Below are 12,716 nucleotides of genomic sequence, written 5' to 3'. Positions count from 1 at the left end.
CCCTCTTTCTCCTCTGAGGCTGTGGAGTCGCCTCGCAGCAGCGAGCTGCGAGCGCCCAGCTCCCGGTCCCGGCTTGAACTGAACTGTGCAAGTGGCGGGTCCTGGAACCCCGGCCCGGGAGCGACGAGCCCAGGTCTGAGCCCGGGCCCAGCGGCCAGCCGCCGAGAGGCCCTGGTTCGGGACCGAGCCCGGGCGCAGAGCGGGAGAGCCGGAGAGCCGGGCGGGCGGGCCGGCGCAGCGTCCCGGCGAGTCAGGGAGCAGGACCGCGGAAGGCAGGGAGACGGCCGCGAGCAGAGGGCAGAGGGCAGAGTGCAGAGAGAGGCCTGGCTCGGCGGAGGGCGCCGCCCGGCCGGAACCGAGCTCTCCGCCCGGGACGGCGGCCCGCGGTGGGGAGCGGACCCAGGGTGGCCACGAGTCCGGAGCGACTCCCCGGCCCACGGCGGGGGGCGTGCCTCCTCCCAGCCCGGCCGCCCCAGCCCCGCGCGCCGGTCAGCTGCGTCGCCGGGGCATGTGAGCGGGAAGCCCAGGCTGCCAGCCGCGAGGACCCGTTCGGAGGAGGAGCAGGAGCGCGGAGCCCCGAGCCCGGCGCCTGGCCGAGTAGTAAGTGCGCCCCCTCCGCGCCCGCAGCACGCCGCTGCGCCCCTCTCCCCAGGCCTCCGAAGTTTGACACTCGCGCCCCCGCGTTTCTGGGCACACGCCGGCTCTCGTCTCTGCGAGTTTCCATCTTTTGCAAAGTTTTTCGAGAAGGAACGGACCCCCACCTACCCCCAACAACGCCGGCCAGTGGCGGCTCCTCTCGAGCAGACCCGGGTCCCTGTGCAGGGGGTGGGGGGGGGCAGCCTGGTAAGACCGTGGGGGGGGCGCTGCGTGGGAGGGGGACCGTGCGCACCACGCTTAGCCAGCCTTGGGGTGGCCGCCCCCCCCACACCTCGCCGACCGGCCGGGGGCACGGGCACTGGGGCTTTCTCACCAGCCTGTCTAGGCGCCCAGTTCAAGGATTTCCCAGAGGGAAGCTGAGGCGACCTGTGCGCGCCCCGCGTGGGGCTCGGGTGCGGGCGCCCAGAGGCAGATCCACCCCCGCCCTGGTTGGTGCGGTGCGTGGGGCCGGCCACGCAGTCCTTCCCACCCCTCAGGTTCGCACCCCAGCGGACCCGCCGGGCGCTGCATCCTGTTTGTTTTCTGCTCCGGCCGCTCCTGTTTCACCCCTTCCCACCTCCCACCCTAGCCTCCTTCTTCCCACCCCCCACCTCCCGCCTTTGCTGTCGGAGGTGAATCTCCGCATCCTGATTTCCCCGCAAAACGAATCTTGCCTGGGGGGAGGGAGGCGGGGATGTGGGGAGGGGGCCCGTCGCTCTGTTCCCAGCGGCTCGCCATTGTTTTCCCACCCCGCGCGTTCCGTACGTAAACACACACACACACACACACACACACACGCACACACACACACACACGTGCGCGCCGGCGGCTGTGACACACGCACACACTAGCGGGCGCGCCCACACACACGTGTGTGTGTGTACGCGCGTGTGCGCGCGCGCCGGCTGCTGCGAGTCCCCGGACGCGCAGGAATCGCCCGCGGGATTTTCCCAGCCGCCCGCCTGGCCTTGCTGGCTGGAGGAGCTCCATGACTTCTGGGGCTGGGGAGGGCGATAGACGTGGGGGCTGTCGGAGAGTCCCGGGCGGGGCCGCGAGCCGGGCCTGGGCGGGAAGTGAATTTTGAACTTCAGCCCTGGACCTTTCCGGGAGGACCCCGAGCGCACGAGCGGCGGCTCCCGCCCCGGGAGGGCCGACGGCAGCTGCAAGGACTCCAGCGGCGCTCTTGGCTGCCACCTCCGTGACAGGGGCTAGGAGGAAGCCGAGGAGTTTTCCTGGGAAGTTCGCTGTGACTCTGTGGGAATTTCCGGGCAGGGCGCCTCTGCGCTGGCGAAGGGGCCTGGCCAAAGCCAGGGGAGATGCTGCGGTTCTGGGCGGAGTTTCGAGATCCGGGTTTCCAGAGTGCTCCCTTAGGAAGGGGTGCTCCAGATGCTGGGTTGAGCACACTTTGGTTTGAATTCCTCTCCTACGGGCAGCATGAGCTCAGGCGAGTCCTTTAACTTTTACAGAATTTCCCCTCTGCAGAATGGTCAGAATTATGCACACATCTTTGAAACTGGCCTCTAACAATCAACTAAGCGGTATTGGTTTGGAAGGCATGAACTCCAAAAGGATAGCCCTCCCCCCTCCACGGGGCCACATATAGCTCAGTGGTTGAGTCAGGGGCTCTGGAGTTAGATGCTAGATCTTAGATCCTGCCACTGGCGACTTGATCTTGAGCAATTTAATCTTCCTGCTCTGTGCCTCAGTTTGTTCGTCTGAATCTCCTAGAACAGTACCTGGCAAGTAGTAAGTGCTGGAGAAATGTTAGCTATTGTTGCCATTATTACTTAACTGACCTTGTAAAGAAACCAGAAGGGCGTTTTGAGATTGTGCTCATGTAATCAATTATAACAGCTGTCCACTTCTGGAAGGGAAGAAGCCTCCCACTTCTTTACTTCTCTGATTCTTCCTAGTCCTTGTCTAGTTTGGTCTTAAGTCTATTATCATCTCCCCTCATGCCCCCCCCCCCCCAATTATTTCACAGTGTTTGTGAAAAGCAGTTTATTCCCTCCTTTTCCTCATTCTTAAAAATTAATCTTGGCCCACCTGCAGTCTTCTCTCCATGGAAATCAGGCCCCAGGAAGGAAGCGGCTCCACAAGGGTGTCCCCTGAGTATCCTGGCTTTGGCTGCTGGCACAGGATTGGATGTGCATTTGTGTCTCTGGAGCTGGGTGAATTTCTGGAGAGAGGAGCCCAGGTGTCTGGGGCCCCAGGGAGGGGTGGGGGAGGGGCGGGGTGGGAGGGGTAGTCAGGTGGGATTGGGCTAGGCTGTTCCTGGGGGAGCTCTGCTCCCCGGGGCAGCGTCTGGGTCACCTGCTGCTGGGGCTCACTTGGGAACCTGGAATATCCCAGCTGCCTGGGGGGATCGGAGGCGAAGTTTCATCTTCAACTTTGCACTTGCAGTTAGAGTATTTTCTAGCACTTTGGGTTGGTCACAGGCTCCGTGTCTGATTCTGGACTCTGCGAATGCACAGCACCAGTAAGGGATGAGCTGGGTGACGGGAGGGAAGGGCGGGTGGATGCCACCTCGGACAATGGGCTCCTCTTTACTTTCTCTGATACCCTAGCCCCCACCCCGGGCATGGGGGGTGGTGGCCAGGTCGGTGCTTGGAGAGCCTGCTGGTGGGCTGGTTTTCAGTGATGAGAGTCAGTACCTCAGTAGCCCCCATTCATTCCTTCAACAGAAATTTGTTGAAAACCTGTGATGTGCCAGGCCCTGTGCTAGGCAGCGTGGCTTTAGGGGTGAACAAGACAGGTAGTGTGCCTGTCCTCACGGAGTCTTATTTCTGGTGGGAGGAAGCAGGCAATAAATAACTTGAAATAAGTAACCAAGACAACATTAGACCCTATGTGGCTTGGAAGAAATACAACAGGGTCATGTGCTAGAGAATGTCTGCCTGCGAGGAGAAAGGCAAGGGTGGCCCAGGATTGGAAGCCAGTGAAAGCCGCCCTGGGGGGAGGCTGGCTCAGCGGAGCCCTGAGGGATAAGGAGCCAGCGGGCTCAAAGACCTGAAGGAAGGATTCCAGGCTGAGGGAACCGCCAATGAAAAATCCCTGAGGCCAGATCAGGTTTTGCAACAGCAATGTGGCTGGAGGAGGAGAACTCAGAGGAAGAAAAGATCCTGGTCACAGAGGCGCCCGGATTTTATGGCCAGGGCGATGGGAAGACATTGGAGAGTTTTAAGTCGGGGAGTGACACGATCTGATTTATGATTTTAACAGCTTATTGAGTATAACAAGACACAGGTAATCAGAGTTGCCCCAGGGGAGGGAAATGAGGGCCGAGGGGTGGGATGAGATGGAGGAAAGATGGTGATTTGGCTCTCGATCCTTTTGTCCTCTCGGAGTGTAGGACACCGATCAACTATACCATACAAACCAAACCCCAAAAAGCATAGGTAAAAAAGAGTAGCTGATAATTCGGAAAATGTATATCATCAAAAGTGTAAGAAAACCTATATAAAGCTCTGTAGAACAAAACTACTTCTGTGCAGATAATTGTACGTATACACATGCACATCCTGCACACATGCATAAAAAGATTCAAAGGCTGCCTCGAGATGTTTACAGAGCTAATTCCAGATGTAGAACAATGGGTGATTTTTATTTCCGTCATCTTCTGTTGATTCTTCCAATCTTCTACAATGGCCATGAATTACTCTTGTAAGTGGGAAAAAATGTAAAAGAGAGAGGTCGCTCCGGCTGCTAATAGAGGATAGTTTGGAGGGGAGCCGGAATGGAAGAGGCTAACTAGGAGGCTGGATTGGAATCGAGGTGTGTGTGTGGGGGGGGGGGGGGCGGGGATTGAGGAAGGGTGGGCCAAGGGGAGATGGGTCTGGGGGTGGAGACAGCAGGTCTCACTAACTATTCTTTGCTCTTGCCCAGAGAGGGCATTCTATCCCCCAGCTCAGATGTCATGATCAGGAGTGTTGGGGTCAGTGGCGGTGAAGGGCGATTTCCAATGCTGCCTTGGCTGGAGAAGCGTCTCACATTCCAGCTTCATCCTTACCCGGTCGTTCCTTAGTGGGGAGAGCCCCGTGCTGAACATGCTGCTCCTCTCATCATGGGCAGATTTAGGGCCACGTGATGTGCCCGGGAAAGATTTAGAGCTGGGAGAGATGTTCATCACTGCACGCCTCTGAGCCTCTGTTCTCCCATCTGTGAACTGGGACAATAACAGCAACAGTGCTTACCTCTGACAGCTCGGGAGGCTCACCTCTGGTTAAGCCTTCGGTGGCACTGCATGAATGGCATGGACCTGGGGTGTGCTGTTGCCCGACACATGTTTGCTTGAGAGGCCTGTTCCTCCAGAGGATCTAACATTCCTGCCCTTGAGGAGCTGACATTCTACACGGGTTTACTCCTCTCTGGGGGTGCTTTGAGAGTGGCCTTTATTGGGCAGCTCCCTGTAGGTTGCCAGGAAGCCTCTGGGAAAGAGTGGAATTCAAATGCCACCATGCCTGTGCGCCCCTCCCCCCAGCCACATTCAGAGGTAAAGGGGAGCCTTTGAAAAGGGCTCTGTGCTGGGAAGGCCCAGCCAGGCCCACAGTAAGTCGTGCTTTGAATGGGAATTATTTTTGTGCTCAGTGTTTGCTTAAGAGGCCTCGCTCCTGTCCAAACTCGCTGAAGTCCTCACCCTTTGCTAGTCCCGTTTCTGGAACCTGGCTATGTCAGCCAGGAAGGCTGTCACAAGGCCCGTGGAAGATTGCTTTCACCTTCCCTGTCATCTCCCCGTCTCCCTGCTCCCAAGCAGGAAGGCATGCCCTGGATGGGGTCTTTGCTTGGGGTCACCTCCATTTTGGCTGCCTCTTCCTTGGAGTCCCCCTTCCAGCTCCTTGGGAAGCCTCGATTAGGAGATTTGTTACAGGCCAGTTCAGCAAGGCTGCCTCCGACCTCTGCTTGCTTCTCTGGTCGGGTGACTCTGTTTCTTTGCAAAATTCAAATACTCTTTCTGAGCAGCAGTGACATCGTGGTTTCTTCCTGAGCGTGGGTGCAGTGGAGTAGGGTGTCCATTTGGGCCCGAGTGCCTGTTCTATCTCTTGGACCTAGCCAGAGACCGCTGAGGTCATTCCTGCCCAAGCCTGAGGGTGGTGAAGGCCCTTGGGGCTCCCCTAGGAAAAGGTTATTGTCTCCCCTGTGTGGCCCACAGCATAGAACCTCGAGGTTACCACCTGCTACTCCAGACATGTTCTTAGCTCTCCTGTCCCTCTTTTATTTAAGAGGACCCTCTGCTCCTGGGACCTGCCTCATTTAGGAGGAGCCAGGGGCCCTGTGGCCCCTGCCTCCCTTCCCCTCTGACACACTAGGTGCTGTGGCGGGGGGGTGGCGGGGGGGGGGGATCTAGAAGGACCCAGACATGGAACACTGACAGTGGTCAGACCTCCAAGAGGCCGTGTGGTGAGGAGGAAGTGTCTGGGGTTCCCCTACCTCCTCCCAAGGTCATCCGCAGGCAAATCCAAGACCTGGGCATGGCCCGGGATGTGCCGCGTGTGTGGCTCAGCATCCCAGCACTAAGTGTGCGCGTGGGAGTGAGCCAGGAGAGCAAGCAGCCGGGGCTGAGAGGTGTGCCCAAAGGTTGCCGTGTCCAGTCAGGAGTGTGTTTTCGGGGGGAGAGGTGTGTATGGGCTGGTAGAGGAAGAGGTGCGGACAGTGTCTCCGGCTTCCACGTTTTTTCCTAAATAGCATCCTCTACCCAGGCCCTTTCGGTCTCTGTGGGAAGCCTGACACACCCTGTCAAACCTGTGTTCAGTCCCCTGGACACACACAGTCTTCGGACTCCCCTCCCCCCCCCCCCCCCCCCAGTACTCTAACATTTAAGCATCCCAGAGGATTGTGGCCAGGCTGGGAGTGGGGAGAGGTTTAGTGTTCCCCCCACATTGTCCCCTGTATCTTCTGGGGACATGTCGAAGGTAGGGTTTCAGTGTTTTGGTTTGAGGAGAGAACAAGAAGGGGCCCGCAGACCAGGCAGGAACTCTGACCGCCCCCCCCCCCCCCCCCCCCCCCCCCCCCCCCCCCCCCCCCCGTCTGCTCCCTGCCAGGCCTGGAGCTCCCTGGGGGATCCGCCCCAGAGGAGGCCAGACTGTTCTTCTCCCCTAGGCCTTACCTCCCCCAGTCACCGCCCCCTGCTTGAATCAGAATGGAATGTGCAGCCTGTGGAACAGGATGGGGTGAAAACTAGTTCCCAGAGGGCCTTGGTCCAGGCCTTCTCCCATCCCCCCTCCAAGGGAGCGGGGAACCTTGGGGCTGGGTCCTGCTTCTTGGCACGCTGGAGGCACCCCGCTGCCGATTCGATTCCAGGGGGCTCAGGTCCCACCATTTGAAGGATCCCCCCCAGGGTGGGGAGAGGGCAGGTTGGCCATTCAGAGGGCAGGGGGCTAGCGGGCCAAGGGGGACCCATCCCAGCTCTAGGAGCTAGACCTCTACCCTTTGCTGACTTCTTTTTTTTTTTTTTTAATTATGGCTCACTTTTTTATTCTTATTTCTGTGTTTCTGTAGTTTCCGAAAGTAGTCCCACAACGTGCGTTACCTTTGTAATCAGAGTGAGAAGGATTCAAAATATATCCAGAACCTGCCACGCGCTGTAACAGAAAAGTAGTCAGTGTTTCTTTTCTGGAAGACACACGGGTTCCTGGCGGGAGGGGTGATAGTGGGAAGTGGGAAGCAGCCTGAAGCCTGGACCGGGGGTACCCTTTCAGGATGACAGGCGAGTGGGCCCATGCACCCCGGCCCATGCCCTCCTGTTGGCCCTGGCACCTGGCAGGAGGCAGCAAAGGGAGTAAATCTTGCCTTAAGCTGCCCTCACACTGACTCAAAAGAGTTAACTCTTGCCTGGCCCGCACAGGCTGAGCCAGGCAGGCCCTGTGCCCTCCTCAGAGGGGAGAAAGAGGGGAGTTTTCTGACTGCGGGGTGTGAAGTTCTAGAAACCGCCCCCAGCCCTGTTGAAGGAGCTGAAGTCATTCCTTTATCCTGGTGAGGCTTCGATGCCAGGCCTGTCCCCGGAGGGGGAGGGGTGGGTGCGGTGGGGAAGGAAGGGAGAATAAAAGGTTAGTGGGGAGGGGCTGGAAGGAGGCCTGGGTGCAGGTATGACTGGGTTCTCAGAGGCAGGTGGGGCGAGGGGAGTGGAGAATGAATAGGGAGCTGTTGAAAACAGAGGGAGTGGCCCCTCCAGCCCATGCTGCTTCTCTGGCTGACCTGGCTCCCCCTTTTCCTGGCTGGTTGGCCAGGGCACGCGAGCGTGTGCGTGTATGCGTGTGTGCGTAGGCAACCCGGGTAGGGGTGCTGCATTCTAGACCCTGGTTAGCCCCTCTGGCCTCTGGGAGACCAGGAAGTGCCTCTGAGAGCCCCAGGGAGACCAGCCTCAAGAAGGAAAGGAGAGAATGGACTGTGAGGCCAAGGAGAGCCAGAGGGAGGCCCTCCTCTTGTCCCTCCTCTGTGACCTTCAGTATTCTCCAGGGCCTCAGGTTCCCGACAAACCCCAAAAGGATTGGGGTTTCAGTCCCATTCTTCCTGGGGAGGGGCAGGGCAGCGGGTAGTGACCCTCCTTCCCTGCTTTCCTCTTTGTAAATTCAGTTGCCTCCTGCTATGTCCTTGTGAGCCTGAAACCGCAGCCATACCCTCTCCCCGGGAGTGGAGGGTGTCTGGGAGTCTGGCCAGGATGAGGGGCTGGAGAAAGCAGAGTATGGAGGCAAAGAGTTAGTGGTGGAATCATGGGGACCCCTAGCTGGAGCTGGTGGGGCTGAGAGGCCTCTCTTAGTTGGGGTGAAGGTGCCCTAGCCAGGAAACAGGTCAAAGAACAGAGGAAGGGGATCTGTGTCACATCTTGCTCGGAAAAGAGGTGTGGGTAGCAGGAGAACTTTCTCTTTGGTGTCTGAGGACGTCAAGGGATGAGCTTGACTGCCGTGTAAGTTGTGATAAGTGTACAAGTCTGGGTGAATGGGGCTCTGAGGTACATGATGGCCTTACTGGAACTGGGCAGAACGTCGGGGACCCGTGGTTTCCAGAATGTAAGTTCATGTCTCTCCTGGCAGCTCTGCCTGGCCTCAGCTCCATCCTCCTCATCATGACACCCCAAGTTTGGAGGTGATTTGGCTCTTTGGTACCCCTTTCTGGGCACTGATTGACTTGGAGTTTGGGGAACCAGAATTGAGGGGAGGGTCAGTTGTGAGTGGGGGTGTGCGTGGGGGGGGGGCGGTTTAGTGAGGGTCTGTGTAGCTACCACCCTCCTCGCAGAGCCCGAGTCCTGTTGGGACCGTTGGCCGTAGAAGCCAGGTGGCCATAGCAGCCAGGTGGCCATAGCAGCGAGTCACCTCCTGATTCCCGAGTCAAGGCTGGATGGATGTGGGAGCCCCAGGAGGGAAGGGGCAGGGAAGACTGAAGAGGGGGGCGCCTACGAGGAGAGGGGAGTTCCTGTCTGGCCCGACAGCAACCTCTACTGGACCCTTTTGCTGGCCTCCGACCCACAGGATCTTCCTTGAGTCCTTGCCCTCCTGTCTCCCTGTCTCATGCTCAAAACTCACCCATCCCTGTCCTTCAATATCTTGTTCTTTGATCTCTGAGGAGATAACTGGCTAAGCGGATCTAAGTTCATGTGCTGGTGGGTAATTCTCGAAGCCTTTTAACCGGCCACAGGGCCTTATTAATCCAGGAGGTGACTGTCAGAGAGGGAACTTGGGGTGGAGGTGTAGTGGATGTTCGGGCCTGTGGGGGCCTGCTCCATTCACACAGCCACTCAGCGGGTCCGCAGGGAGTGCCTGCCTCACGGCTGTGCCCTACTACGCTGGGGCTAGGAGACCAGCACGGCCCTGTTCTACTTAGTGAGGAAGGGAAAGAGAAGGAAGTCGTTGTCAGATACTGACTGACAAAGCGGGGGTCGGGAGGTGCAGGGCGGAGTGCTACAGGGGCACCCAGGAGGGCACTGCCATCAGAGTTGGGCAATCAGGGAAGGCTCCCTGTAAGAGGAAACCTAGAGACCTGGAGGGTGAGGAGGAGATCGCTTGGCAAGAACAACTCAGAGAGAAGAGAAGGTTGTAAGGACAGATCCCTTCTGGTCAACCAGGGGCCCTACCTGGCGCCCCAAGGGCATGGCAGCTGGTCCTGTCCCTTACCAGGGCCCGAGGGGGCATCAGGACTTTGGAGGGAGGAGGAGTGCTAGGCATTTGAAGACAGGGTGGCTAGAGGCTCCTGGAGCCCAGAGGCCTTGTTCTGCTCCGAGTTGTGTGTGTGGGGGGGGGGGGGGCTGAGTTGTGTGTGGGGGGCTGCCCGTGGTGTGACGCTGCGGGTTTAGGCGGGACTCGGGTGTGTGGCCCAGGCGGCCGGGGACTGGAAGCCAAACTCTCTCCCAGGCCGCTGGGGCGGGAGAGGATTGCTGGGACCAACTGCAAATTAGCCAGGCTGGCGTTAAATGCCTTCGCCGCTTCTCTCCTTCTCTCCCGTCCCTCCCTGCCCTCCTGAAAATCAACAACTGTGTCAACAGCAGGGTGATTGTGCTTGGCCCGCAGCCCCCGGGGCTGCCAGGACCAGGCAGGTGCTGGCAGGGGCTGCCGGAGCCCCACGCTGGGAGCAGGCTGGGCCTGGCTGCCAGGGCTGTAGGATAAACAAGGCCGCACACAGCCCGGCCAGGAGGGAGGGAGGGAGGGAGGCCACAGGCAGGCAGGAGGGAGAACAGGTGTCTCAGGAGCTCTGCGGACACAAAGGGCCTCTTGTCTCCTCCTCCCTAGCCCCGGGGAGCAGCCCCCCTCCTCGGCTCTCAGGCCCAGCCAGAGACCAGTGGTCAGGTCAGCCAGGGGGTGCTGGCAGCGAGGAAAGGGCAGGTGCTGACCTCCACACTGCCCCTGCAACTTGCTTGTTTTTTCTTGCCGGAGGCAGAGGTAAAACCAGTCCGAACGAGGCGCCAGCCCCATGGGCAGGAGACTTGCCTCTGAACAGATCCGCTGGCCATGAGGCCTCTGTGGGTCTCAGTTTCCCACTGGAAAGACAGCAGGACCCCTCACTCCTGCTGGGACACTCAAGGAAGAAATGGATGGGAGATAGGAAAAGCACCTGGAGGTTTGGGGAAGAAAGCTGCGCTGGATGTCAGAAGGTGGGACCAGAAGTAGGGATATCCGGGGCCGAGGAATTTCAGGTGGTATTTGGAGCCGGAGGTAGCCGGGGTGAGGCAATACCTTCCTCCTTCTCTACCCTTTTATGCCACAAACCTTTACTGAACACCTAGCGTGTGCCAGGCACTGCATTGGGGATGGGGAGGCAAGACTACCAGCCTGGGCAGGCAGACTCTGGAGCCAGACTGCCTGCCTGTGTGGTCTTGGGTAAGTAGCTTAACCTGTCTGTCTGAGTCTCAGTTTCCCCATCTGTAACGTGGGAGTGATAATAGGGGCTGCTGTGACTGTTACATGTGAAGAGGTGCTCCGTGTGGTATCTTGAATAGTAAGGGTTGTATTAGAGAAGGCTATTACTGTCCCTGTCCCCGGGGCTCGGAGCTAGCCGGAACCTGAATACATAATTGCAGTCCAGTCAAGGAGTAGAGACCAGGGATCTCAAAAGACTCTGGGATGCCCTGGAGGCGCCATCAACTTTTCTAGGGTTATTAGGGAATGATTTTTTTTTTAATGTTTATTTATTATTTTTGAGAGAGAGACAGAGTGCGAGTGGAGGAGGGGCAGAGAGAGAGAGGGAGACACAGAATCCGAAGCAGGTTCCAGGCTCTGAGCTGTCAGCACAGCCCCGACGGGGAGCTTGAACTCACGAACTGTGAGATCATGACCTTAGCTGAAGTCGGATGGTTAACCGATTGAGCCACTCAGGCTTCCCGGGAATGATTTTTAATTTTTTAAATTTTTTTAACTTACATCCAAATTACTTAGCATATAGTGTAACAATGATTTCAGGAGTAGATTCCTCAGTGCTCCTGACCCATTTAGCCCATCGCCCCTCCAGCAACCCTCAGTTTGTTCTCCATATTTAAGAGTCTCTTATGTTTTGTCCCCCTCCCTGTTTTTATATCATTTTTGCTTCCCTTCCCTTATGTTCATCTGTTTTGTCTCTTAAAGTCCTCCTATGAGTGAAGTCATATGATGTTTGTCTTTCTCTGACTGACTAATTTCGCTTAGCATGATACCCTCCAGTTCCATCCACGTCGTTGCAAATGGCAAGGTTTCATCCTTTTTGATTGCCGAGTAATACTCCACTGCATATCTATATACCACATCTTCTTTATCCGTTCATCCACCGACGAACATTTGGGCTCTTTCCATACTTTGGCTATTGTGGATAGTGCTGCTATAAACATGGGGGTGCATGTGTCCCTTTGAAACAGCACACCTGTATCCCTTGGATAAATACCCCAGGAATGGTTTTTAAAGAAAGGGCAGCATTTGAGCTGGGCTTTGAGTGAGGTGTAGGAGTTTTCTGGTCAAGAATGTACGAAGGGCGTTCTAGGCAGGGGCAGAGCCAGAGCCCCGTGGCGTGTGAAAGTACACGCCCGCATTACAGGATGGTGAGGATGACTGGGGTGGGTGGGGGGTGGCCTGGGTCAGACTGAAAAAAGGGCCTGCATGGCCGGTGAAGTTCAGGCCCCTCCCTAGCTTGCTCCAGGGTTGGGTGCCAATTTTGGTCATCATTTTGTACCTTTCTTCTTCCTCCTCTCCACACCGATACATTATGAATAACTCAGTCTCACTCTGGAATAGTCTTCATTTTAGGAGAAGGATAATTCAATGAAAACACCCTGGAGCTGTATAGTCAGAAACTTCTGGATTTGCAGCTTTTGGATTTTGAGTCTCAATATTGGGCATTTTGCCTAATTTCTTTTTCTTTTTCTTTTTTTTAACATTTATTCATTTTTGAGAGACAGAGGCAGAGCGTGAGTGGTCTGAGGGGCAGAGAGAGGGAGGCACAGAATCCAAAGCAGGCTCCAGGCTCTGAGCTGTTAACATAGAACCAGATGTGGGGCTCGAACCCACGAACTGCGAGATCGTGACCTGAGCTAAAGTCAGACACTTAACTGACTGAACCACCCAGGTGCCCCTTGCCTAATTTCTTTGAGCTGCGTTTTTCTTATCCATATAATGGGGCCATGGTGTCTC

At 57.2% G+C, this 12,716-nt stretch overlaps 1 protein-coding gene across 4 annotated transcripts in view; it reads left to right on the top strand.

Moving 5' to 3' along the window:
• The window catches only part of SOX13 (SRY-box transcription factor 13), a 45,401-nt gene continuing 32,685 nt past the window's right edge, over window positions 1–12,716 (top strand). Inside the window, exon 1 of one of the 4 annotated variants that reach the window (XM_053209732.1) lies at window positions 1–133. Coding sequence is in view for 1 of the 4 variants with exons in the window: in XM_053209727.1 (XP_053065702.1) it covers window positions 10,572–10,714 (143 nt within the window). In the remaining 3 variants the exon portion in view is untranslated. The other 3 variants (XM_027074782.2, XM_053209727.1, XM_053209731.1) reach the window with 3 other exon arrangements.

The sequence above is a fragment of the Acinonyx jubatus genome, chromosome E4, assembly GCF_027475565.1.
Source record: "Acinonyx jubatus isolate Ajub_Pintada_27869175 chromosome E4, VMU_Ajub_asm_v1.0, whole genome shotgun sequence".
NCBI classification, from domain to species: domain Eukaryota; kingdom Metazoa; phylum Chordata; class Mammalia; order Carnivora; family Felidae; genus Acinonyx; species Acinonyx jubatus.
Note: the sequence above shows the minus strand (reverse complement) of the source record. Positions and strands in the feature narration are given on the sequence as shown.